The 27819-nt window shown below is 41.1% G+C and overlaps 3 protein-coding genes across 3 annotated transcripts; 1 reads left to right on the forward strand and 2 right to left on the reverse strand.

Moving 5' to 3' along the window:
* Window positions 1–3161: 3161 nt before the first annotated feature.
* HNRNPH2 (heterogeneous nuclear ribonucleoprotein H2) lies at window positions 3162–9116 on the reverse strand. The gene is made up of 2 exons (XM_036304385.1): window positions 8959–9116; window positions 3162–5318 (listed from the first exon to the last, which is right to left on the reverse strand). The coding sequence occupies exon 2, from the start codon at window positions 5263–5265 to the stop codon at window positions 3916–3918; it is 1350 nt and encodes a 449-aa protein (XP_036160278.1). The 5' UTR covers window positions 5266–5318; window positions 8959–9116; the 3' UTR covers window positions 3162–3915.
* Window positions 9117–9323: 207 nt separating this feature from the next.
* On the forward strand, window positions 9324–19465 carry GLA (galactosidase alpha). Its single transcript, XM_036304386.1, has 7 exons — window positions 9324–9559; window positions 13705–13879; window positions 15124–15301; window positions 15856–15947; window positions 17830–17991; window positions 18199–18396; window positions 19036–19465. Exons 1-7 carry the CDS (start codon window positions 9339–9341, stop codon window positions 19309–19311), a joined length of 1302 nt encoding a protein of 433 aa, XP_036160279.1. The 5' UTR covers window positions 9324–9338; the 3' UTR covers window positions 19312–19465.
* LOC118653700 (60S ribosomal protein L36a-like) lies at window positions 18908–24756 on the reverse strand. The gene is made up of 6 exons (XM_036304387.1): window positions 24603–24756; window positions 24087–24192; window positions 23845–23912; window positions 22108–22230; window positions 21608–21667; window positions 18908–19201 (listed from the first exon to the last, which is right to left on the reverse strand). Exons 1-5 carry the CDS (start codon window positions 24699–24701, stop codon window positions 21647–21649), a joined length of 417 nt encoding a protein of 138 aa, XP_036160280.1. The 5' UTR covers window positions 24702–24756; the 3' UTR covers window positions 18908–19201; window positions 21608–21646.
* Between the last annotated feature and the right edge of the window lie 3063 nt (window positions 24757–27819).

A 27819-nucleotide genomic window follows, 5' to 3' on the forward strand; every position in this document is an offset into this window, starting at 1 on the left:
AACAAAATCCATGCAGAAACCAGTGGTTCCGAGCATCAAAATCACCTGGAGGACTTGTTGAAACACAGATTGTTGGGCCCCATCCCTAAGTTTTTGGTTCAGTCCGTCTGGAATGGGGCCCAAGACTTTGCATTTCTAACAAGTTCCCAAGTTATGCTGATGCTGCTGGCCCAGGAAGCTCACACTGAGAACCATTGGCATAAGCCATCAGTGGCGATCCCTTCCAGTGGTTCTCAACCTTCCTAATGCCGCGACCCTTTAATACAGTTCCTCATGTTGTGGTGACCCCCAACCATAAAATTATTTTCGTTGCTACTTCATAACTGTAATTTTGCTACTGTTATGAATCGTAATTAAATATCTGATATGCTATATGTGTTTTCTGATGGTCTCGACCCACAGGTTGAGAACCACTGCAAGTTTAGACCATGATAGTTGTAGCTGCACACTTTAAGATTGATACTACCAAGTAGCTCCTGGGGCAGTATAAAATGAATCCCTTGAGTTGGTGGTTGGTGAGTATGGGTGTGCTGCCTACTTTACATTCAAGCAAGCTCTCCTGGGTAGTGTTAGAGTGTTAGATTTAAGAGAACTAGAGATGGGGTGTGTGTGTGTGGTATGTGTTTATGTGTTTGGATGCCTATCTGTGTTATTACTCTGAAAGGAACTACTGTCCCTTTCCACACCTCTAGTGCTGACTGCTGATCTTCCAGAGTCTCTGTTTTGACCACTTCCCTAAGCCTTTCTCTTTCTCTTTTTTAGTTTATTTGGGTGACATGCTATATAATGAGAAGCTAATATGCTAATTAGACCGAACATCCAAATGACCTTCCAGACGTCCTTCCAGGCGACCTTCCAGATGAAGCCGCAGCTGCGAGGGCCAAGCCCCTTGCACGAATTTTGTGCATCGGGCCTCTAGTTGGTTAATAAAATATGTTTCAGGCATACAATTCTATAATACATCAACTGTATATTGTGTGTTCACCACCCCAAATCAAGTCTCTTTCCATCACCATTTATCCTCTCCATATGCCCTCTTCTACCATTCCCCACTCCTCTTTTCCTCTGGTCATCACCATACTGTTATCTGTGCTATGAGGTTGTTTTGTTGTTGTTGTTTGTTTTTGCCTAATCCTTTTTCACCTAGCCCAGCACCTTCTGTGTTTTCTTATCCAGCTGAGGAAGCAAACACCTTAACTCTCTGGACTCAATCATTTCCTGGGAATTGGCGACATCTAGTGGCTAACTGGAGAATCTTTGCTCACATTTAGAGAACGTTCTGGAAAATTAACTGAGAAGCCTGGAAAGCAAAAACACCTACTTATGAACCCTCTGAGAAAGGCTTCCTGAAGGGCTTAGTACAGTGGTTCTCAACCTTGGCTGCACATTAGATTCACCTGGGAATCTTTTTAAAATCCTGATTTCTGGACCTCATCCTCCAGAAATTGTTTCTTTGTTACTAATGTTGTGGCCCCACCCCATAACAAAGAAACAGAATTTCCGGAGGATGAGGCCCAGAAATCAGGATTTTAAAAAGATTCCCAGGTGATTCTAATGTGCAGCCAATGTTGAGAATCACTGGCTTAGGAGGTGAAAGTAATGATTGCCTCATTATGGCATGAGTCAAAATGGATTTCTTGCTTTCTTCAGCTGACACAATTAGAAGTCATCAAAGCATCTCAAATCACCTCCAACTGTATACTCAGTATGATTTTCTAGGAATGGTGCTCAATAAAATATGTCCTTAAGTAGTTAGACAATACCAACTTGATATTTACTTTCCCTCTCCGAGTGTTTCTCTGTGTCCCAAGCTCTAAATATACCAAGGATAACAATCCATTTCCAGTCTGGTCAGATCTACAAAGAGATATGTAGACGTTCAGGTACAGCTTGTACTGACCTGAGGGCATCCAGGCCTTTAGATCATCAAAAGGTGTAATTGTTAATGGCGAGAAATTTATGATGTGGGCAGAAATTTGAAATAACCAGATATCACAAGTGTTGTTAATAAGCATATGCGAAGTGTACTTTAATAGGTAAGTTTAAACTACTTTTTACAGGAAAAAGGGAAGGCAATCAGGGATCGTGAAGGAAACTGCTTCAAGTTGCTGTTTTAGGGTTCAGATAAACCTTGTAGAGAGCTGTCATGGGTCACAAAACCTGCAGCATTAGCAGTTTCTCAAGCACTACCCCAGAACTACATAATTTCAGAAACTCTAGGAGTGGGGTCCAGTAATCAATGATTTGACAAGTCCAACAAAAGATTCTGGTGCATGCTTGAGTTTGAGAACCACTGGTTTAAAACAAGGTTTAAATGCTCTGAAAAACCTTAAAGGGTGTTTAGAGACTCTTAAGTTACGGAGGAAACTGAATTACTTCTGTAACACAGGCCAACTTTATCAAAACATACAAAAGTGCCTTAAATCTTATTTATGGTTAAATAAAGAGGATTATTTGCTTTTTCTTCTTTGGATTTTGGAGGATGCTGTCTTGAATCAACTAGTCTCTGGAGTAGCCCAGTAGTCCTGTGGACATGTTGATAATAAGTTAAGAAACAGAAAGTTGCTCCACTTGAATATTAATCAAAGAAATACAAATTAAAATAGCAATGGGATACCATTTTTCAACTAACTGGCCAAGATCAAGAATAATGTGCATCATTGAGAAGGCTATGATGGTAAAATAAAAACATTCCTAAGGGAAACACAATCTCTCCAATGAAAGCTTCTAAAATGTGTGTACCTTTGATTCAGCACTTTTAGGAATATATCTTGGAAATAATTAATGATATATGCAAGAATGTATGAAGATGCTAATGTATGTTTATAATAATTTTAAAAATTAAAAACAAACTTCAACAGTAGAGGACTGTGTAAAAGAAAAGGCTTGCCCTAACTGGTTTGGTTCAGTGGATCGAGCATCGGCCTGCGGATTCAAGAGTCCGAGGTTCGATTCCGGTCAAGGGCATGTACCTTGGTTGCAGGCACATCCCCAGTAGGGAGTGTGCAGGAGGCAGCTGATCAATGTTTCTCTCACATTGATGTTTCTAACTCTCTATCCTTCTCCCTTCCTCTCTGTAAAAATTCAATAAAATATATTTTAAAAAAAGAAAAAGAAAAGGCTCATATAACAGAACATAATAAAAATCAAGCTGCACAAGATTATTTTTCCAGTTTTTAAAAGGAAGATTTATTTAACAAGTTTCACTTAGTACAATATGTCTAATGGAAATCACAATACAGGAAAGATTTAAATCAAAGCTTCAGAATTTTATACAAATGACATGACCCAACTCCTAAAGTATCAATTGGTATTACATCTCAAAATTGTCCCAGATCTTAATAAAAATAAGTGTACACTCACGTGCCTTATAGGATAGTAAACCAAAAAGCTAGAATTAACAAACATGCCAAATGTTTTCACTTTGAATTATAGACAGAGCTCCTATATTTGAGTTTTACAGAAAAGCATGTTTCTCAACACACATCCAAAGTTTTCAATGTCTTGTGGTATAAGAGCAACATTTAACATAAGAGAATTGCTTTAACCTAAATATGCTTACTGCTTAGGTACACTCCTACAACATAAACTAACTTGAGGAAAGATGAAAATTGTTTTAACAGTTATGGTCAATACTGAATATTTCAGTGTTCAAAATTACTGAGCTTGAAAACAATTCTGACTCCCATTTTACAGTAAGCATAAATCACAAGCCTGTAATGCAAAAGTATTAAACATAACCTTTGTTTTCTTAAAAAAAGAGAGAAAGAAAGAGAAAGAAAAGTTGACCTAGAGTAATCAGAATCTATTTCCCATTAACCATATTGGATATGCTAGACAGCCCTCCCATTCTATTCAATCCCATAAATGCACAGCTTTCATTTCTGTAGTAGCTGTTTAATGCTCCTTCTCTACCTATGCAAGGTTTGACTGATAGTCACTTGAGTTTTCCTGCAGAACTTGGTCATATCCACTCATACTGCTCTGACCACCATAACCACCTCCGTAACCACCACTCAGCTGCTGGCTAGCAGGACCCCCATAACTAGACTGGTTGGATAAGCCCATCCCTCCCATCATTTGGCTACCATAAGCACCGCTACTTGCCCCTGCTGTAGAATTCAAAAAGAGTTCTACATAGCTGTGATCATAAGCGCCCCCACTTGTTCCTGCAGTAGAATTCAAGAAGAGCTCCACATATCTGTGTTGCATATTAGCCTTGTCTTTTGCCATAGCTGCCACAGCATCTTCATGAGTAGCAAATTCAACATCTGCCTCACCAGTAACTCTGCCATCGGGTCCAATTTCAATGTGTACTCTCATGGGGTTAAGAGGTGAGAAAAAATTGTAAATATCATTCTCAGTGGCTCTGTAAGGTAATCCCCTCATGTGTACACAGTGCCCTGTGGTGCTCTGGAAACTGGACCCACCATCTCCGTATCTATGATCAGACATTCCTGAAAAACAGTAATTGAGGTCTCTTCCAAATCTATCAGACCCAAAGCCATACCCATCATTATAGCCACCATAATCATCATAGCCTCCATACCCTCCACCATAGGCACCCCGCCTCATCCTTTCAAACCCAGCCCCTCTGCCAATGCTATTATAACCTCTGCCAGTCCCTGGCCTATCATAGGGACCAGGTCGCTGCATAGCCATGAGCTTTCGAGGGGGGTCATAATGGGTTCGGACTTCAGCTCGGCTACTCTTAAAGATTTCAATGTACCTGTGGCCTATTCTTTCCTTGTGCTTCTTTAAGGCCTTTTCAGCTATCTCCTGTGAAGCAAATTGCACAAAGGCCTCCCCTGTGCTCCGCCCTTGAAAGTCCACAGGCAGTGTCATCCCATTTGGCACAATTTCCAACCCTGAAAAAAACTGAACAATCTCCTCCTTGCTACAGCCAAATGGGAGTCCTCTAAGGCGGACGAAGCCATCATTGGCAGTATCAGGACTATTCGGACCTGTATGCTTCAACACCCAGTCCATTTCAACACTGTTGGACTTGAATACTTCAACATATCTGTGTCCCATGGTTTCTCTGTCCTTCTTCAAAGCCAATTTCACTTCATCTTCAGATTCAAGTTCGACAAATGCTTCACCACTTGGTCTGCCTTCTCTGGTGTAGATGAAACGAATACCTGATGTGCCATTTTGGATTTTGCAATCAGAGAAGAAGCGCATCACTTCATCAGCAGAGCAGGACCAGGGTAGGCCCCTGACCTTCACCACGAAACCTTCTCTGCCTTCCGTGCTCAGCATCATGGTGACTGTTAGGCTCTTGGTGGCAAGCTCGGATCAATGCAATTTCAGTGTAGCTGAAAAAAATTAGAAGACTATTACCATGGAAAAATGTTCACAATACAGTAAGAGGAAAAAAAAACAATGAATACAAAATTCAAGTACACTGGTAGCTTTTTTGGTAAGACATTCACATAAATAAAAGGACTGCACCAAATTTCTAATTCATTCAACAATTTTTTTTGATACCTGATACCTATTATGTGTTGGGTATCATTAATGCTGGTTATTTCTAGATGATAGAATTATGGGAGCTTTTTGTTTCAAGAAATGTTTTCTTTGGAAATTCTGTATGTTCTAAGATACCTACATTGACCATATATTAACATCGTAGTCAAAAGAAAAAGGAGTAAAAAATTAACATCAACAAAATCAGTGGAAGATGTCAGCAAATTAAAAAATGGCTATATATGATTACATAAAAATGAAAAACTTCATTACATCAAAAGTAAGATTAAACAGAATTAAAAGACAACCAATACACTTGAGAAGATAACGGCAACAAATGCATTAATACCCTTATATAAAGAACTCACACAAATTAATAAAATCAGGAAAATATTAAGGTCTAAGAGATAAATGGAAAAAAGACATTATGGGGAATTCACACATTTGTTTTACATTTTTCAGTTGCCAGGTCCAGTACTTGGCTCTGGCATACAAGGATCAATAAGCCCAAAAAGGACTTATGGTCGGTCCTACAGGGGTATTATATGCCTTTACTAAAAACAAAAGGGCAAATAAACATATTATGTCTGCTATGACAGAATTCTGTGCAGGGTGAAAAGGTATTAAAGCAGGGCGTGGTTGGTCAATTCTATCAGTTGGCACAGAACAGTTAAATGAAACAGACTAACTGTTTCAGGGATCCATAAACCTATTTTAAAAAATTATGATAGAGCATAAAATAGGAAGAGGCAAGGCAGGAGATAAGGCTGGCAAGATAGACATTAGGTCCCAAAGGCCTTATTTGACAAATCTTAAGGGCCTTTAACAAGGGGAATAAAGGGAGCAGAGTGAGGGGAGAAGGGAGTGAGGAGATAGGAGTTAGGGGAAGGGGAGTGAAGGGATAGGAGTGAGGGGAGGGAAGTGACATCTTCAGACCCCTTCCAGATAGATCTCCCTGAAAACAGTGTAGCACTCAGAGGGGGTTGAAGTGACACTAGCAAGATCCGTTAGAACCCTGATCTCCTAGAGATATGTTAAGGATTCACCTAAGGCTGGGGTGGGAAACATCTGGCAGGCCGTACAAGGCATGAAATCATTTGGTCTGGCCCTGCCAAGGCATTAGGGGTGAATTAATTAAATGTTTCGCCAAATACAGAAGGCTAATGTTTAAGCTGATAATTTTGTATGGTCCACGAATGATGTTATAAATATCCAAATGCTCCTTGGCAGAAAAAAAGGTTCCCCACCTCTGACCTAAGTCAGCAGCAATTTAAAAAACAGAAGACGTGATCTATGTATTCAAAGCAGTGGACTCTGTGGAACTTAGTAACAGATTAAAATATAGCAGAACAGAGATATGAGGATACAGGAGAGGAGTCTAGGAAATGTTCAAACTCCATCAATCACCAGAAATGCACCTTAAAATCAGAATTGCCACTTTTCACCAATAAAGATAGTGAAAATTAACCAGTGAGGATAAACCAATGCTGATATTCAGGGTTCACGAACTAACACACACCCAGAAGAGTGAAAGTTGGTACAATATTTCTGGAAAGCAATTTGGAAATATGTATCATGTCTTTTGGTATAGTAAATCCACTCTAGGTAATGTGCCATAGGCGATGATCTGAAATTCAGACAAAGATTTATGGAGCTATATATGCACTGAAAGGTATTTTATTAAGAAAGACAGAATATTACACAATTTTTAAAAATTGTAAAAATATTTAATTACATGAGAAATTACTTTGCTATAATCTTAAGTGACCCAAGATCACAGCTACTTTATAATATCAACTATGTAAAAAACATATATTCTTCAACCCTGCTAGAACTCCTTCCAGAGCCTGGTCAACTGAAATACTCACAAATGTTCACTGCAGCACTGTTAGTAATTGCAGAAAATTAGAAACCTAACTCTCCATCAATAGGGGGACATCTGAATAAAGTATATGTTATCCTTAAAGTGGATGCTATGAAGCTTTTAAAAAAGATCTGCCCTGGCCTAAGATTTCCAAAATATATTAAATGAAAAAATATGTATAGTATGATCCTCCTTATTTTAAAATATAAGCATGCATGTATATATGTTTGCAAATGCATAGAAGAAAATCTGGAAGCATAGAATACAAACTTGTTTTTTGAGGAAAGAATTGGAGGGTAGGGAGAGTGGAGTGGATTTCCATTTCATATCCCATATCCTATATACTACTACATAGGTTTAATTTTTTTAAATCATTGTAATTTAAAAAGCAATGTTAGGAAAAATATATGCATGGGAAATGTGTCAAATGTTAACTGATTTCTGAGTGGTAGGTTTATGGCTTTTTCTATTTCATTTTTAAAATTTTTGGTGCATTCTTAATTTTCTAGAGTATTTTAATTCAGCAAAATGTTTGCTTTTCTGGAGTTTGGTATAGCAAATTTTATAAAAAGTTTCTGATTTGGTACGTGGGTGGCTTATCAGACATGGTCTGGGAACACTGGGCTTCTAGAAAAGTACAAAGTGTACTAACTGCCATAAAACTAGAGGATTCAATTCAACCAACACTAATTGCCCATTATATGCCTTGCACACCGCATCTGCGGTGGTTAACAGTCATCATATAAACCATCTTTAGATTTGAGCGATAGATTTTTCCGACTAATTTTTGGCCTGTTTTAGCTCTTGGAACACTCGCCCCATTTAATGTCTCTGCCGCACTCTAGGCCTTAAGATCCCCTCTGTAGTGGCAGAAAAGTTCTAATTCATTACTGTATCACCCAGGAAGATCACGAATACTCCATTGCCTGAAGTAGGAACCAGGATTCCATTTGTGAGTTAAGAATTTGTGTATTTGTATGTGTCTTATGCACATACTTTTTATACACCAAGTGCGGAGTAGTTAACTCTGGGTAATGAATTACAAGTATTTTTTAAAAACTTATAGTAAAAAAACCAAACTTATATTGTTATTTTCGAATGTTCAAAATTGACCAAGTAAATTGTTATAAGCAAAAAAAAACCCCAAAACGTTATTTAAATACTCAACTCAGTAAAAACATTTATTGGGCTCCTCTGTTAGGCACATAACGTTTACCTCGATGTGATTTTACATATAAAACTGACTTGGTGCCTCTCCCTACAATCAGGCAGTGGAGACTAAATGCCTGAAAGGATGGACGAGCGCTCAGACCACTAATCTCAATATGTTTTTTTTTTCTAATCTACGGATGTGGTTTTCAAACGTTTTTCTCCGTCAGGTTTCTCTTAAGGGCTCCCCTGAGACCCGCCCAGACAGAAAGATATACAAAAACCACACACAGTCACGAACGTCCACCATTTCCCCACCAGGCGCAGCAAAGGCGGCTTCCCGGCACTGAGATGGGGGAGTGGGGGGCGGGGGAAGAGAAAGCGAGGAGCGAAAAAAGAGAAGGCGGCCTGCGGACCCCCGCTTTGGTCTTTATCATCACCACCCCCAGGTCCCCAGTTCCCACCCACACACCAACCTCTAACGATGCTGGACGATGTTCCTCCTGCCCTCAAACGGTTATAGCGAGACGGTAGACGACGACCGAACTACTTCTGCTCACGTAAGCGAATGGTCACGTGAGCGCCTACGTCATGTGAGATCTCGGTCACGTGAGTAACTCTCCGCTTAAACTCTAGATCACTAAAGAGCACACTTCCTTCTGATATGGAAATAGGGCGGGCCTATGTTAAGGAAGAAAGAGCGTGATTGGTTGCGGTGCGTCTTACGTGACTGATCATTGGTTCGCCTCTGGGGATAACCGTCCCAGTTGCCTGAGAAACAACAACGTCATTACGTAACTCTCCAGTGATTGTCCCGCCCCTAAGGTTAAACTTAAAAGCCCAGCTTACCGCGGAAATGATCTGCATGGTTACACTGATGATGAGGCTGACTGGCAGACGCCTCCAGCCGCCTGACTGCGTGCTGGCGCTTAGCTTAATGGTCCTGATTCTCTGGGAGATTCCTGGGGCCTGGGCCCTGGACAATGGCTTGGCCATGACCCCCACCATGGGCTGGCTGCACTGGGAGCGCTTCATGTGCAACACTGACTGCACAGAGGAGCCGGATTCCTGTATCAGGTATCAGAGATATTGGGTACACCCTTCCCTTCGCCTTTCCGTGTGTTTGGAGGGGTAGAGGCTCTCAGCGGCAACATTTGAGCCCGAGGGAGAGCTTCTCTACTGCTGCTGCTTTTTTATTTGCAGCGAATTGGCCCGAATGGAGACTAGCCCTAAATATACTCATTATGACCCCTCCTGGGGTGGGAACCCGGCCAGCTGCCCTAGCTTCTCTGGCCTTTCAGTCTCTGCCGGATTACCGAGCTAGGGACTTTCTCCATTTACCATCCAGTTCCGTTCAAACCCTTCTTGTGAGCTGCTGATCTGCTTCTGCTGGTACTAGCAGCAAGCACAGCTGCGGTGAGTGGGAGAGAGGACTTCTTCTTTTGGGTCACAGGGTTCCTTGACTGTAACTTGAGGGAGTTTAGAGGGCCTGTGGAGTCTGCGATCTCCCCACCCTCTCGCCCTTGAGTGTGGCCTCTGGCTGAAGGGTCGACCTGAAGGAACTTTGTACAGGCACACCTCGCTTTGTTGCACCTTGCTTTATTGCGCTTCACAGATTTGTTTGTTTGTTTGTTTGTTTACAAATTTAACGCCAGACCCTCAACCAGCAAAAATATTACGACTTGCTTTATTGCGGTGGTCTGGAACCAGATTCGCAGTATCTCCGAGGTCTGCCTGTATATGGAACCCAAGTGTTGAGGTTTGTTGGCTCACTAACTGGCCTGAAGCAACCTGGGTGTAATCTGAAACCGCCCCAGTAGCGCAGGGCTGGGAGAAACCCAAGAAAGTGGCAGACCTATCCAGATTAGTAAGTGGCCGTTTTAATGAGCAAGGGAACTTACCTATGCAGCTTTTCTCGGGAGGCTGCAACAGGAATAGTTTTCCACACCTGCCGGCCAAATAAAGGCTTGTACAGAGGCCTTAGCTGGGTTCAGTCAGGTACAGGCATACCTCAGAGATATTTCAGGTTCGGTTCCAGGTATCACAATAAAGGAAGTCATGTTTTTTGTTGGTGGAGGGTCTTTGCCTTTAATTTGTAAAAACGCAACATCTGTGACGCGCAATAAAGCCAGGGGTGGTGGTGGTGGGGGGGGCGTGTATGCCTGGATATCATCCTGATAGTAGCAACACATTTCTCTCAAGGCTATATCCTTGGGGCAGCTTCTGGGAGCATGGAAGGGAAGCAGAATGCACGCTCCAAGGACAGGGGCGGGGGTCAACAATTGTCAGGTCCCACTGGGAGGGTCACCATCTTATCGCTGATCTTCCCCAACAATGCTGCCTGGATTAGACAAGTATTGAACCTATCTGATCAGCACATTCCTTGTCTGTAAATTGGGAATAACAACTCTGACTTCAAAGAGTTGACTCAGAAGGATCTGTGAAATAATGGGGTGTTTTAGTTAAAATTTTTAATTACAGTTAACACAATATTAGATTAGCTACAGATGTACAACATAGTGATTAGACATTTATATAACTTACGAAGCGATCACCCTGGTAAGTCTAGTACCCATCTGTCATATAAGTTTCTTTTTTAATGTTTGTTGTGATGACACTGGTTAATAACAGAATAGTTCTTAATAGTTAATAACAGAATACTAAAGACACCTGTGGTGCAGAAACCCCTCTGAAATCAGCAGTTATGGAACATCCCAGGGCATATAAGTTATTCCTATGAATGTCTTTACAGCTTTACAGATAAAATTAGGATATTGGTCAAACATTACAGAATTAATGGACCTTCTAAGTTTCAGACAAAGTCCATTGTGACCCTGGGGTAAAGGGTATAGCAACTGTGCCCATCACATATTTCTTTTAATTTTTTTCTAAGTGGTGGTTGTCTTTATTTTTGTATCCGATTATAAAATTAATGCATAATCAATGCAAAAAGTGTAGATAGTAAAGAAGAGTATAGTGAAAATAAAGAGTCCCCTTATTCCACCACCCAGAACTAATCATGGTTAATATGGTAATATAAGGCCTTGGAATAGGTTTTTAGTAACACAAATCACAGATTTCTTTTTTTTTTCTTCATTATTTTCAATAAAAATGAAATCATGTTTATGTTGAGTTGTTAGCAAGGCTCTGAACTTTGCTTGCCTACTTTCAAATTCTAGCTTCCTGTTACTTAGCCATATGACCTTGGGCAAATGAATTACTCTTCCTAAATGTAAGCCTGTCATACAATAAAAACTTAATAAATGCAAGTTGTGTGTATATTACATATTTTATTTAAGCAAATTCCTGTTGATACCTATTCAGGCTCTTCAATTTTTCATTATTGTGAACAAAATATACATCATTGTACATCATCTGATTATTTCCTTAGAAGTCTAATTACTGGGTCCAAGTATATGCTCATTTTGTGACATACAAACTGTCCTCCCCAAAAGTTTTACAAATGCACATTCTCAACAACAGTGTATGAGAATGCCTGTTTCCCCACACCCTGGCCAACACTGCATTTTTGTCATTCTTTTAAAACTTTGTCAATCAGGTAGGTGTTTTTATTTTCATTTATTTGATTTGTAATATAATTAAACATCTTATTTGTTAAATTGGCTCTTGGCACCGTTTCTTTTATAGAGTGCCTACTTGTGTTAGTTCCTTTCTTTTTCTTTTTTTTAAATTTTTTTTTAAAATATATTTTATTGATTTTTTACAGAGAGGAAGGGAGAGAGATAGTCAGAAACATCGATGAGAGAGAAACATCGATCAGCTGCCTCCTGCACATCCGCCACTGGGGAAGTGCCCGCAACCCAGGTACATGCCCTTGACCGGAATCGAACCTGGGACCTCTCAGTCCGCAGGCCGACGCTCTATCCACTGAGCCAAACCGGTTATGGCGGTTCCTTATTTTTCAATTGTTTTTGTTTGCATTTGGGATGATCTTTTGTTTTTGTCTATTATATGTTGTGAATATGGTGGTTCTTGCTATATGTTGGTTTTAACATTTATATATCAAATATAAATTTTTTCCTTTATTATTTCTGATCTGGCATAATGCTGAGAAAGTCCTTTCCAACCTGAAAATAATATCGTCACCTATATTTTCTACTAGTATGTTTATGAATTTTTAAAATATTTAAATCTTTAATGTGTCTGGTCTTTATTCTCCTATAAAGAATACCATATTTAATATCAACTAAATTCCATGGTACCCAGTGGCTGGAAGGATCTCTTTCTGAATGTTCTCTTTTATTCCATTGATCTGTGTATTCTAATGCTACTGGTACTACACCAGCTTCATTTATTTTTTGCAGAATGATTATATGTTTAATCTTTTAGGGGAGCCTTTCAAAACATGTCACCAAGTATCTTAAAAAGTTTTTTGGGGATTTGTTTAGGGTTTTATTAAATTCATAAGCATCAGCTGGGGCATGGAAGGGTCTCGGGTTCAATTCCCAGTCAAGGGCATGTACCTTGGTTGCGGGTGTGCTCCCCACCCCCAGTCTGGGCACACATGCAGGAGGCAACTATTCAATATTTCTCTCTCTCTCTCTCTCTCCCTCTCTCCCTCCCTCCTTTCCACTCTCTCTAAAAATCAGTAGGAAAAAAAATATACCCTCAGGTGAGGATTAACCAAGAAAATGCATAAAGTATAGTGAGAATTAGCTTCTTCTTAATATTGTTTCTTATCCAAGAGCAAAATTATATCTTAACTTTATTCCCAGGTATTTTAGGTTTTCCTGTAGTTTTTTAGGTTGCTCTTATCAATGCTATCTTTTTCTCCAACTAGGTTATTGTTGATAGCTAAGGAAGCTGTTGATTATGCCTATTTGTGTTCCCTATTTTTCAATTGGAATGTTTTTTGCATTTGGGATATTTTGTTTTTGTCTATCATATGTGGTAAATATGGTGGTTCTTGCTGTATGTTGGTTTTAACATTTATCAAATATAACTTTTTAGTTTCTAATAACCTTTTCAATTTCATGCATTGCACATTCCTATTTTGATTGTTCAGGGTTAGGGTACAAGTATTAAGAGTGGGGGCAAGGAGAAGAAAAAGGGCTCAATCCATTTAACTTAACTTGCTTTGGTTGTGATTACTACCCATTACTGGGTTGAAAAAAATTGAAAGCCCCAAGGTACCTAACAAATAGGAAGTACCCAAGCATTTGTTTAATGAATTGTAATGATTCTTGGAATTTCTCTTTCAGTGAGAACCTCTTCATGCAGATGGCAGATCTCATGGACTCAGATGGCTGGAAGGAAGTAGGATATGAGTATCTCTGCATTGACGACTGTTGGATGGCTCCCCAAAGAGACTCAAAAGGCAGACTTCAGGCAGACCCTAAACGCTTTCCTAGTGGGATCCGCCATCTATCTAATTATGTGAGTTTATAGATAATTTTCTTTTTCATTCAGGAGACCAAATACTTCTGTATGGAAACTTGTTTAAAAACACTTAGAGAATAAAATAGCTGCCGTTATCTGAAGATTGAATTGTAAGGCTTATCAGGTGGAATTTTCATCTGTCAGCAGACATGTATTTTGCAACACTTCTTGAGGCCCATCTTGAGTAATTTCTCCTTTTGCTGAAACAGCCAAATTCTCTGGGAAGAAAAAGGAACTTGGTTCTTGACATATGTGTGCTTATATTTCCATGTAAACTTTGAGCAGTGCTGCAGTTGTACTATAAACTAGAATTTTAGAAGATAGGAGGAATACTTGCTAAAGATTTTTAAGGGTAATAGAGCCAAACAGTTAAAGACAATGAAGACATTTTCTTTAGTACTGTTGTAGTAAGGGAAGGAGCTGAGCTCAATTCTGAATATAACAAAGACAAGTGGGGATTTGTAGCCAACAAGTAGATTGGGAGGATGATTGGATGGAAAATTACTAAGGGGAGGAGGATTCTTGCTAAAGACAGGCCAAGGACTTACACATCAAGGGTGGAAGATGAGGAACTTGATAATATATCAAGAGTAGGAGGAAAGGCCCTAACCGGTTTGGCTCAGTGGATAGAGCGTCGGCCTGCGGACTCGAGGGTCCCAGGTTCGATTCCGGTCAAGGGCATGTACCTTGGTTGTGGGCACATCCCCAGTAGGGGGTGTGCAGGAGGCAGCTAATCCATGTTTCTCTCTTATCGATGTTTCTGGCTCTCTATCCCTCTCCCTTCCTCTCTGTAAAAATATCAAAATATATATTTTTAAAAATTTTTTAAAAAGAGGAAGACTTAGCAGGATTCTTGCTAAAAGTGGACGCTGAATGACTAAGTTAAGGCCTACTTGAGAAGAGAGCTTAGAGGAACCTAACTAAGGTTTGCTCAAGGAGAGACTGTCCAGATATCATTGCCCTGGAAAGGTAACTTTTAGGTTTCCATCCGAGAAAGATTAGAGTGGCTGATAACTTTCTCTTCAGTTCTATGCTATAGCTTACATGTGAGTTTGAACTCAGCAGAATTGGAGAAGTTGCTCTTTGTCTCCCAATAAACTCATCTAGATAATTTTGGGGACTTGTGGAAAAAATGCCCCCAGTACCTGGTGAAGTGTATGTGTCTCTTCCCACAGCATGGAGTAGTTCTCTCTGCTTCATGATTGCACTTCTATTGTGGTGACTCTTTCCTCTCATTTCAGGTCCATAGCAAAGGACTGAAGCTAGGAATTTATGCAGACGTTGGGAAAAAAACCTGTGCAGGCTACCCTGGGAGTTTGGGACACTATGACATTGATGCCGAAACCTTTGCCGACTGGGGAGTAGATCTGCTAAAATTTGATGGTTGTCACTGTGACACTCTGGAACAGTTGGCAGATGGTATGTTTCATTCAAGAGATTTAGCATGAGCAAAGAGAAGAACTTTGAGGCCAAGGTAACTGGGTATCCACAGAACTAATCTTCCCATTTTAAGTACCCAGTCACAATACTGGAAAAATAATTATTCTCAATATGCCAGAGCTCCTACCTCTTCTCTTCTTTCAGTTTGTCCATGCACTCATTCATTCATGCAATATAAAATCCATGCTTACTTAATCACAGCTCATACTGTGCACTTTTAATTGAAGAGGGCTCTGAGTTAATTACAAATAGTAATTCTAACTCTCCATAACATAATTTGAGAAAGCATCTAGAATGTCAAACAGCCACAGAGAAAGGGGCATCTTCATGCCTGCCTTTCCTCAATATATGCACCATCCCACACTATGTCCTCAGAACAATCCCAGCAGTCTGGGAGGTATTACACACAATTTCAACACAGAGCAGCTACTTGTCTCTGCTGCTGGTTTAAAAATATAAGCGTGGCCCTTCAGGGCAGACCCCGTTGAAAGTCCCTTTTGTCCCCTTATTTTACCCATTGTTCTCTCATTCAGGTTATAAGCACATGTCCTTGTCCCTGAACAAGACTGGCAGAAGCATTGTGTACTCCTGTGAGTGGCCCCTTTATATGTGGCCCTTTAAGAAGGTGAGCTAGTGACTCCAGAATTCAATAGAGCCTTGGTGATAGATTTTCAGGACTTGAGAACAAAGGTCTCCTTCAAAGTCCCACCTTACTTAACAGTCTCATCCTACCATCTCCACCTACCCCCAACAATTTTTCCAGCAGCACCAGAGAGTCCTTGTTAAAGTGTAAGTGGAATCACATCACTCCCCTGTTTAAAATGCTTAACGGGCTTCCCATTTCACTTGGAATACAATCAAACCCCACTGATCTGGCCCTGGACTATCTCTCCAACCCCATTCCCCATCACTCGCCCTCATTGCACTGGTGTTCTTTCCCCCAAACACTCCAAGCCTATTGCTGCCTTGGGACCTACTGCTTATTGTTTTCTTCCCCAAGATTTCTGAGCTCCTTCTTAACATTGAGGTCTCAGACCAGATACCACACACTAGACTGATCTTCTCTAACTACTCTAAAATAGTGTTCTATCCTGCCCTGGTCAGGTGGCTCAGTTGGTTGGAGCATCGTCCCATACACCAAAAGGTTGCAGGTTTGATTCCTAGTCAGGGCACATACACAGGTTGCGTGTTTGATCCCCGCACCACGGGAGGCAACCAATTTCTCCCCCCACCAAACCCGTCTCCACCCCCCATCCCTTCCTCTCTCTAAAATTAAAACATACTCTCAGGCAAGGACTTTTAAAATATATTTATAAAAAATAGTGCTCTAACCCAGCCAGTGTGGCTCAGTGGTTGACCATCAACCTATGAACCAGGAGGTTGTGATTCAACTCCCAGTCAGGGCATATGCCTGGGTTTTGGGCTTAATCCCCAGTGTGGGGGATGCAGGGGGCAGTTCATCAGTGATTCTCTCTCATTGATCTTTCCATCTCTCCCTCTCTGAAATCAATAAAAAAATATATTTTTTAAAAAGTGCTCTATCCATTCATTCTTTATCACATTAACCTATTTAGTTTTCATCAAAGACCTTAGCACTATATAGAATTATATGTTAACTGACTTACTGTCTGTCTCCCCACTAGAATATAAGCTCTAGGAGGGCAGGGACATTGTCGGACTTTATCACTAGCATATGGTAAGTGTTGAATAATTATAGAATGAATCCCTGTTATTTCTTTTTTTTGTTATTAATCTTCACCCAATGACATTTTTCCATTGATTTTTAGAGAGAGTGGAAGGGAGGGGAGAGACAGAGAAACATTGATGTGAGAGAGACACATCCATTGGTTGCCTCCTGCATGCACCCTGACCAGGGCCAGGGATCAAGCCCACAACCACAGTGGAACCCGGGACTCTTCAGTCCTCAGGCCGCTGCTGTATCCACTGAGCCAACCTGGCCAGGGCTATTATTTCTTTCTAATCTCTAAAATAATCTTTACCTTTCTCTCAACATCTTAAACCTTGGATATCCCATGTGCCTATTTACAAACTTGTATTTGTTCTGTTAACAAAGTATATGCCTAGGATTCAGATTCTTATGTTTGATGAGTTCTATGTAATTTTTCAGCTGATTTTACTTATTAAGTCATTTGTTATTTGTGATTTTAAAAGTAATACAGTACATGTTCATTTTAGAAGTTTCAAAGTAGTGAGGTATAAAAAAAATCCTCCATAATCCCAGTACTTAGTTACCATTGGTAAATTTCCAGCATAATTATTTTTTATGCCATTTTAAGTAGAAATTTTAAGTTATATGGCCTAATTCTGAAACAAAATTTTACAATGAAGTTCCATTATAATAAGAATTTAGCTCTCCTCAATGGAGACTTTTAAGCTATAAACTAAAGAGAAGGCTACAAGTTCTTCCTTTAAACTTGACTATTTTCATCTCGCAAGAATATTAGTAGAAAGTAAACAGAAGAGTTACAGTATCTCTGTTTTCATAGCCCAATTATACAGAAATCCGACAGTACTGCAATCACTGGAGAAATTTTGGAGACATTTATGATTCTTGGCAAAGTGTAAAGAGTATTTTGGACTGGACCTCTTCTAACCAGCGGACAGTTGTTAGTGCTGCAGGACCTGGAGGTTGGAATGACCCAGATATGGTAAGAACCTGAGCTGTCTGTGTTCAAACCCTTTGCAGTGGGCCTGTTTCCTACTTGACATTCAAGGTAAATTGAAAAGTTCCTTGGAGCAGCGTTTATGTGAGAGTACTCAAAGCAGGGTGCCATGGAAAGTGGTTTCTGTGTCTAGATAACTTTAAGAATGTTTGTCTTTTCTCATATGAATTCTAATTTCACTCTTTGTCCCAGTTAGTGATTGGCAACTTTGGCCTCAGCTGGGATCAGCAGATAACTCAGATGGCCCTCTGGGCTATCATGGCAGCTCCATTATTCATGTCCAATGACCTCCGACACATCAGCCTTCAAGCCAAAACTCTCCTACAGAATAAGGATGTAATTGCCATCAACCAGGACCCCTTGGGCAAGCAGGGGTACCTACTTAGAAAGGTATAGTAAATGTTCTCTGGAAGAAAATAGGAATTAGCCAAGAACATGTTCTCCTGCCTTCTAGTTTAAAATTCATCCAAATGGCCCTGCCCAATTTGGCCCAGTGTTGGCCTGTGGACCAAAGGGTCCCGGGTTCGTTTCAGGTCAAGGGTATGTACCCCGATTGCAGGCACCTCCCCAGCCCAGGCCCTGGTCAGGTGTGTGCTGGAGGCAACCAATCGATGTGTTTCTCTCACATTGATATTTTTCTGTCTTTCCCACTCTTTTCCACGCTCTCTGGAAATCAATGGAAAAATATCCTCGGGTGAGGATTAAAAAAACAATAAAATTCATCCAAATGTTTGTTTGGGTTATGTATTTAAGATGGCTTTATATTCAAATGCCAAGTTTGTCTTGGGCCTAAATCTATTATATATTAAGATATGCACTGATCTTTTGAGAATATATTTTTTAATCTCACTATGATCAGTAATGAAGCTTTTTTGCTACAATCATTACTTTAGTTCCCAAACATGCTACAAGATAACTTTAATTTTTCCTAGAAGTGTTTGGTAGTTTGGACAATAAGACTGAATGCTACAAGGCAGCTTACTGCTAGTTACCAAGCTATCACACCTATTTTCTTGACTTGCTTTTCAGGAAGACAACATTGAGGTATGGGAACGCCCTCTCTCGGAGTTAGCCTGGGCGGTGGCTGTGGTAAACCTGCAGGAGATTGGTGGACCTCGTTCTTACACCATCAGTCTTGCTTCCCTGGGTCAAGGAGTGGCCTGTAATCCTGCTTGTCATATCACAGAGCTCCTTCCTGTGAAGACAAAACTTGGGTTTTATGAATGGACTTCATTTGTAAAAACTCGAATAAATCCCACAGGCACTGTTTTGCTTCAGCTAAAAATAAGCCAGACTACATTTTAAAAGCTTCCTTAAAAACTCTTGTATTGATTTTTCTTAGAGGGATAGAAAGAGAAACAAGTTGTTGTTCCACTCAATCATGCATTCATTGGTTGATTCTGGTCATGTGCCCTGATGGGGATCCAACCCACAACCTTGGCTTACCTGGATGATGCTCTAGCCCAGTGGTTCTCAACCTTCCTAATGCCGCAACCCTTTAATACAGTTCCTCATGTTGTGGTGACCCCCAATTTCATTGTTACAAATTGAACATAATTAAAGCATAGTGATTAATCACAAAAACAATATGTAATTATATATGTGTTTTCTGATGGTCTTAGGCGACCCCTGTGAAAAGGTCGTTAGACCCCCAAAGTGGTCGCGACCCACAGGTTGAGAGCCGCTGCTCTAGCCAACTGAGCTACCCTGCCAGGGCAAAAAAAGCTTCCTTAAAAAATCGTATTTTGTTGCCAATGACAACCACACTTGTACTTTTCTCCCATTCTCACTTCAACTATTCTTTTATTTCCCTGAATAAAATTTCACTACAGCCCTGGCCAGTGTGGCTGAGTTGGCTGGGCATCCTCCCATGCACCAAAAGGTTGCCGGTTGGATTCCTGGTCAAGGCACATGCCCAGGTAAAAAATTTCACTACAGAAACCAACGGTGCAAAAGACCTAAAGTATGTTTTAACAATTCCTTTGCCCGCCCAGTGATTAAAGTTGGAAGACTGTCCTGGCCAATTGCTCAGTTGGAGCATGGTCCCACATCCCGAGGTTGCTGGTTCGATTACCGGTCAGGCACATACAGACTGTGAACAATTGATGTTCTGTCACGTCTTTTTCTCTCTAGGATCAGTGAACATATCCTCAGGTGAGGATTAAAAAAAAAAATTGGAAGTCTAATCAGTCAGCTGATAAAAACTGCAATGAAATTGGTGAACCATGACTTAGTCATACAGATACATAAATTTGGAAGCAGCCCTAGCCGGTTTGGCTCAGTGGATTGAGTGTGGCCTGGGGACTGAAGGGTCCCTGGTTTGATTCTGGTCAAGGGCACATGCCTGGGTTGCAGGCTCAATGCCCAGTAGGGTTTGTGTAGGAGGCAGCTTATCAGTGATTCATCATTGATGTTTCTATCCCCCTCTCCCTTCCTCTCTGAAATCAATAAAAATATCTCAAAAAATATAAATTTGGAAGCAAATTGTTCCATCTGAGATGCCCTTCCAGTTACCAAAGTAGGTAGCATATTTACTTCGTCATCCAGTTTTACCGCACAAAACTCAGTAAGATGTATCCTTTATTCTTAAGGTATTACATGTGTTATCCTCCCATTGCCCCCCCACACCCCCCCATGCCCTCACCCCCTGGTGTCTGTGTCCATTGGTTAGGCTTATATGCATGCATACAAGTCCTTTGGTTGATCTCTCCCCCTTAACCCCACCCTCCCCTACCTTCCCTCTGAGGTTTGAGCAATGCTTGTCTCTGGATATCCTTTATTACTAAGAGCTGAATCTCCGTAATATAATAGTACACAAAGATGAAAGGGATTTGAATTTGAAATAGTTAGGCATTTTTAAAAATGGATTATCACTGCTAGGTTCCATTTAGGATTTTAATTCACTAGAAATATTGTCCTTTGAATCAAGAAAAGAATTTGTATAAATTTGAGATCGGGGGTTGGGGGGCAGCCAGCATGGCTCAATGATTGAACCTTGACCTATGAACCAGGAGGTCAAGGTTTGATTCCTGGTTAGGCCATAGCCTGGTTTGCAGGCTCAATCCTGTGGGGGCATGCAGGAGGGACTGATCAATGATTCATCATTGATGTTTCCATCTCTCCCTTTCCCTCTCTGAAGTCAACAAAAATGTATCTTTTAAAAAAGTTTAAGGGGGAGTGGGTGTATTAAAACATTTGGATGGTACTAGTAGTCTGAAGACATGTAATGCCTAGAGAACAGGGCCCAAATTCTGTACAGGAAGCAACCAGTGTTTTTCCTCTGAAAAAAAAAAAATCAATAAAAACATCCAAGGATTAAAAAAAAAATGATTGAACTCAAAGGTATGAGACAAATTATTTTACTCTTGGTAAGCTTAACATTCACTATGGATACCAATAATTCTTACTTCATAACAGCAAAAGGGATCCCATGAAGCCCCAAGTGACTAAAGTGCCATCACAACATCTGATTTGAGTTCAACCAAATTCAGTCCAAAATGAGCTAAGTACCCAAAACCATTAAGCTTGAATTTCCCCTTATGGGACACTAATTTACTTCCTTCCCAAATAGAACAATTGCAACCACATGAATTGAACATACCATGATTTTATTGTCATATAATCAAACAAAATATGAAGATTAGAACTGGATCACTTGACCCTGCAATAGAAAAGGGGGGAAAAAGTGAGTTTTTCTCTTGCAAAGAACCTCTGTTCCATCAAGTGTCTCCTCCTGATAATTCTCATTCTCCCCCTCCCCGCTCTGGTGTGGCTCAGTGGTTCAATTCCAGTCAGGGTACATGCCTGGGTTGCAGGCTCAGCCCCCTTGCAGGAGGCAGTCAATCAAGATTCTCATCATTGATATTTCTCTCTCTTCCTTCCCCTTTGAAATCAATTTAAAGAATATTTTTTAAAATTCATGTAAATTTCATTCTCCCTTTCTGCCAAATACCAAAAACCTTACACCTTCAGCTATGGATCAAGTATTTTGAAAGGAGTGCCCCTGATCTTGATGCCACAGAGTGGGCAGAAATACTCACCTCTCCAAATATAATGAAGGTATATAAAAAAGATTGCACCTCCCATCCCAAATTGTATTACCTTTCTCTTCTTATCTCCTCCCAATTCAAAATGCTTGCATCTCTTAATAGCCAGCATTCTCTTAGATCTACAGTTAGGCTCAACACATTCAAGCCTCAGCACAATCTTCTTTGTAGTCTTAGCCTGGAAAAGAAATTAAGTGATACTACTCATAAATCACTGCAAAAAAATGTTTCTTCAAAACTATGCATCGGGTTAACTACCTTAATTTGTCTTGGGCTGTAGAGAGAAAACATAAATGTGAAAACCAACAGATTTAAGATAAAATGTAATAGCAAAGGTGGAAGGTTATCTAATTGCCATCAAGTTCTCCATTCACATCAGGCATCTTAGAGGAGTTCTTATCAAAGAGGCACTCATGCCACCTTGAACTTGTGGCTGTTCAGCAGCTTTACAGTTAAATATTCTGAACAATCAAAAATGGGTCATCCAAATTCATGCACTATTAAATAAAAAATACTTTTGCAATTCTTAAATAGGATTAAGAACTGTTATGTAAGAAATTTGTGCATTCAACTGTTATTTAACTTAAGGTACACTCCACATAAACACTCAACTTTTTAAGCCTGCTCCTGTAGTCAGAATTCTGCTGCTAGTTTTGCAGTTCTCAAATCCAAAACCTAGCTAGAACCTCCCCATCTTCTAATCAAGTTACCTAAATGTGAAATGGTAATCATTCCTTTTATCACTTTGCTATCAAAAATCATTTACTGCACCTAAATGAACACTAAGTCATTCCTTAATACTCTGGAACCAGGCAAAACGGAAGAGCAAAGTGCTAAAGCAAACATTGTTCATGGGAATGCTCTTCTAGGCACTGTGTGTACTTTAAGGAATAGCCAAATCACCTGGAGGAAAAACAAACACATTCAGCCTGAGAATGCAGTGGGAGGTCTGAATGGCGATTTAAGGAGGCTTATGACTTCATGAGATAGATAGCAGACACATTGCAGGCTTCTGGACCGAGAAGCAAAAGAACATTCTTACTGCCAGCAAGAACTGAGGCTTCACTAGGACTGATGACAGATAAAAATCAACCATTGGCCCTGGCTGGTTTGGCTCAGTGGCTAGACCATCGGTCCTGGGCTGATTCTGGTCAAGGGCACATGCCCGGGTTGTGGGTTTATCCGCAGTAGGGGGCACGCAGGAGGCAGCCAATCAATGATTCTCTTACATTGATGTTTCTATCGCTCTCTCCCTCTCCCTTCCTCTCTGAAATCAATAAAAATATAGTTTTGTTTCTTAATCCTCACCCAAAGATATTTTTCCATTGGGTTTGTTGTTTTTTTTTAGAGAGTGGGAGAGGGAAAGACAGAGAAACATTGATGTGAGAGAAACACATATGTATTCGCTCGACCAGGACTTGGGCTGGAAAGGAGCCTGGAATCGAACCCAGAAGCCTTCTGTCCACATGCTAACGTTCTATCCACTGTACCAAACCAGCTAGAGCAAAATATATATTTTTAAAAATCAACCAATGGATGCTAAAGTGGAAAAAATAGATGTTTCCCTATCTCACTCTCGAATCAGAAAATAATATATATATATTGCAATGGCACAGTATTGTAGACAAACCTTAAGTTGTTGCACTCCCAGCTCCACTGTCTACTGACTGAGATAACTTCGCTGAAACTATGAAAACATATACCTATATTGTAGAGGTGTGTGGGCTAACAACAAATGCAAGGTCTTTACTAGAGTCAGTGGGTAATATATCCAATAGTAATTACTACTCACCTTTTTTCGGAAAATTGGCTTAGTCTGCCCACCGTAGCCACTTTGCTTCCTGTCATAACGCCGCTTTCCTGAGAGAAGTTGTTACAGTATGCCAAAGTTAATAAATCACAACAGTCACATGAAAGTCTTACGGCTTTATCTTGGGTTTTCAAAAAGAAATATAAATGCCGAAGCGGTGGGGAGAGGGGGGGTCTACACAAATGCCACATTCAAACCAAATCCCATGCAAAAGACCATCTTACCCTGTGCATACAGAGAATCCTTGCCCTTCTTGTACTGTGTTACTTTGTGGGGTTGATGCTTGCCACACTTCTTACAGAAAGTTCGGCGGGTTTTAGGAACGTTCACCTAGTAAATAAACCGTCCAGAACGTGCAGTGTTATCAGATGCCAATGGCACAATGGCGACCCAGTTCACACTAAGGCAGCCTACGAGGACTCGACTCTCAAATTCCTGGCTAACACACCACTCACTAGAAGGTGGTCCAGTCCCATGTACTTCACGTACAGCTGCTGCCTCTCACGAGCCCCAAAGTGGAAAGAGACCATATTCATGCCACCTCCCACTAAGTCTACTTCTTTGATGCCGTCATTTCAATTCCTGGCCCCAAAGCCAGGTCCCTTCGGAATCGATCCCGGCAACATTGGGTTTCTTTGATACGAGTCCACACAGAGGCCTGGACCTACCCCGGGATGGAACTTTTGCTGGGGGAGAGAAGATTAAACTGGATGTTTCCCGGCCCGACCCCAAAGTCCTACCATGTCTGCGAGAGCTATCAGCAGGGAAAGGAAGATGATAGGCCGGAAACGGAAGTATATAGGAGGTTCCTGGTCGCGCTTCCTCATGGGAGCGACCATAGAGTCTAAGGCTCTGTGCGCTGCGCCGTCTGGCGGCTGAGAGGACTCTATTCGGAGCCGCGGAAGGGAGCTTAGGGAAGGGCTCCCGCTAAGGCTTCCTTCCGCCCCCTAGCTTTGAGACTTTTCTTCGCTTAATCACTTTGGCAGACGCTGATTCCGTGCAGAATTAAGGGAAGGAAGCAGCGCTCTTTCAGACACTCTGGCCTCCATCTCCCTAATGAAAGCCAGGACTAGGGTCAAGTGGAGGGGTCCTTCCCCTGCATGTCCCATTCCTGTTCCACCTCAAGGACACTGTGACCATCTTTTGAACAGTGAACCAACTTCTGGTTCACTGAGGGCTTGGAGGGAACCAATGCTCTATTTCATCCATTACATGGCCAGTTCCAGTGCTTTGGGCACAATAATCAAATAATCATGCTCATAAATGTCTAATTACAAACTAAGTACCTTGTTAAAAAAAAAAAAAAGGAACAATGACCAGCACTAAAGCACCCCTTTTTATTGAGGGAGCAAGTTGGCTGCCCTAAATTCTGAAAAGTGAGGATGAAATTGTTCAGCCCATGCAATAGCAATAATCAGGCCAGGAGATAGAAAATATCCAGCAGCTCTTCCCTTCCCTGTATACCTGTATGAACAAAAAAGAGGCCATATACTAAACCTGACAAGCTCAATAACCAAAAGTAACCACAGGATGGTCAGAACATAAAAATTCCTAACTGGACTAATTTAAGGGGAAATGTTCAAAACACTATTACCTGGTTTCTCTGCAGACTTACCTCTTCCCCAGTGGCCCACCAATGATATCACTCCAAGTCTGAGTGATCTGGCTGTGTTAGATTCTCTCTCCCTTTGTTTTGTTTTGTTTTGTTTTTTACATGCAGCAATATTCGTGGTTTTATTTTACTCTTAGGTAGAGTTAATTGCAATCAGATTGTAGTAAGATTTATCTGAACAACAGTTACTAATTTTAGGATTGGTTAAATGCTATGTCACTGACTACGTCTGGCTGTGTCCCAGAAAAAAAATGTATATACACGCTTTGAATAATTATAATTTGTTTATTAAAATACATTTCATTTTTAAAATTGAGCTATCAGCTGTTAAAGTGTGCATACATTTTTGGAGGACACCCTGTATTTTGTGACTTTGTTATACTTACTAAATGGCTTCCAGGATCTCCTTTTAATGCATTCCTTTAAGTGGTCCCTGGAAACATTGCTACCCATTTCCATCTTCTCTACCTCTTATTTGACAGAATAATTGGATATATGTTCACCTTTATGGCTGCAATTATAGCTTTAAGTTTCTTTGAGTGAAATTGTTTAAGAGTGAGTAACCTCATATACCCAAATCATCCTCTAGGTCAGTGATGGGGAACCTTTTGAGCTCGGCGTGTCAGCATTTTGAAAAACCCTCACTTAACTCTGGTGCCGTGTGACATATAGAAATTTTTTGAGCCCTAACCGGTTTGGCTCAGTGGATAGAGCGTCGGCCTGCAGACTGAAAGGTCCCAGGTTCGATTCCGGCCAAGGGCATGTACCTTGGTTGCGGGCACATCCCCAGTAGGAGGTGTGCAAGAGGCAGCTGATTGATGTTTCTCTCTCATTGATATTTCTAACTCTTTATCCCTCTCCTTTCCTCTCTGTGAAAAATCAATAAAATATATTTTTAAAAAAGAAATTTTTTGATATTTGCAACCATAGTAAAACAAAGACTTATATTTTTGATATTTATTTTATATATTTAAATGCTATTTAACAAAGAAACATCAATCAAAAAAATGAGTTTGCATGTCACCTGTGACAAGCGTGTCATAGGTTCGCCATCACTGCTCTAGGTGCTGTTCAAGGTGGCTAGCATCTGCCCCAGACTGTGCTCACCTAGCCATTAGAATTCCTGGAGCAAAAAGAGTAGAAAGTACAGGGCAGGCAAAGCCAAGAGGAGGAAGATGTTTTTAAAAAATGAAGGGACATATGTAATACTTTCAACAATAAGAATTTTTAAAAAGTACAAAATAACGGGTACAGAATAGTCATGGGGATATAAAGTACAGCATAGGAAACATAGTCAATAATTTATATATATATAAAAGCCTAATATGCAAAGTGTCCCCTTGGGAGTTCGACTGACCAGGAGTTCGATTGCTCCCTATGACATGTGCTGACCACCACGGGGTGACACGGAAAGAAGGAAGGCCCCGGCCAGCAGCTGGTTAGCGCTAGGAACCCTACTCATGCATGAATTTTGTGCACTGGGCTTCTAGCATTATAATAACTATGTATGGTGTTAGATGGTACAAGATTTATCGGGATGACCACTTTGTAAGTTATATAAATGTCCAATCACTGGGTTATGCACCTGAAACTATACTGTACCTCAACTCTAATTCAAAAATAAAAAATAAAAAACATTTTAAAAATCCTTATCAAATACACACACACACACACACACACACACATTAGAGGCCCAGTGCATGAAATTTGTGCATGGGAGGGTGTCCCTCAGCCCAGCCTGCACCCTCTCCAATCCAGGACCCCTCAGGGGCTGTCCAACTGCCAGTTTAAGCCCGATCCTCTTGCAATCCAGGACCACTGGCTTCTAACCACTCACCCGCCTGCCTGCCTAATGCCCACAACTGCCCTCCCCTGCCATCCTCTTGCAATCCAGGACCACTGGCTTCTAACCACTCACCTGCCTGCCTGCCTAATGCCCACAAATGCCCTCCCCTGCCAACCTGGTCACCCCCAACGGCCCTCCCCTGCCAGCCTGGTCACGCTCAACGGCCCTCCCCTGCCAGCTTGGTCGACCCCAATGGTCCTCCCTGCCGGCCAGTTTGCCCCCAATGCCCCCCCCCCGCCAGCCTGGTCACCCTCAATGGCCCTTCCCTGCAGGCCTGGTCACCCCCAACTACCCTCCCCTGCAGACCAGTTCATCCCCAACTGCCCTTCCCTGCAGGCTTGGTTGCCCCTGGCTGCCCTCTTCTGCTGGCCTAGTCGCCCCCAACTGCCCTCCCCTGCCAGCCTGATGGCCCCTAACTGCCTCTGCCTCAGCCCCCACCACTATGGCTTTGTCCGGAAGAAAGTCGGGCATCTGGAAGATGGCCAGTCGACCTGGTCTA

This window comes from Myotis myotis, unplaced genomic scaffold, assembly GCF_014108235.1.
Source record: "Myotis myotis isolate mMyoMyo1 unplaced genomic scaffold, mMyoMyo1.p scaffold_m19_p_4, whole genome shotgun sequence".
Lineage (NCBI taxonomy): Eukaryota > Metazoa > Chordata > Mammalia > Chiroptera > Vespertilionidae > Myotis > Myotis myotis.

What these genes read in the sequence shown, in the direction of transcription:
- HNRNPH2 (XM_036304385.1), bottom strand. Translation starts at nt 5,265, where the DNA reads ATGATGCTGAGCACGGAAGGCAGAGAAGGTTTCGTGGTGAAGGTCAGG.
- GLA (XM_036304386.1), top strand. Translation starts at nt 9,339, where the DNA reads ATGATCTGCATGGTTACACTGATGATGAGGCTGACTGGCAGACGCCTC. An exon ending in TCCGCCATCTATCTAATTAT is followed by an intron (nt 13,880 to 15,123) that starts GTGAGTTTATAG and finishes CTCTCATTTCAG; the next exon opens with GTCCATAGCAAAGGACTGAA. An exon ending in TCTGGAACAGTTGGCAGATG is followed by an intron (nt 15,302 to 15,855) that starts GTATGTTTCATT and finishes TCTCTCATTCAG; the next exon opens with GTTATAAGCACATGTCCTTG.
- LOC118653700 (XM_036304387.1), bottom strand. Translation starts at nt 24,701, where the DNA reads ATGGTCGCTCCCATGAGGAAGCGCGACCAGGAACCTCCTATATACTTC. An exon ending in GGATTCTCTGTATGCACAGG is followed by an intron (nt 23,913 to 24,086) that starts GTAAGATGGTCT and finishes AACTTCTCTCAG; the next exon opens with GAAAGCGGCGTTATGACAGG. An exon ending in AGCCAATTTTCCGAAAAAAG is followed by an intron (nt 22,231 to 23,844) that starts GTGAGTAGTAAT and finishes TTTCTTTTCCAG; the next exon opens with GCTAAGACTACAAAGAAGAT.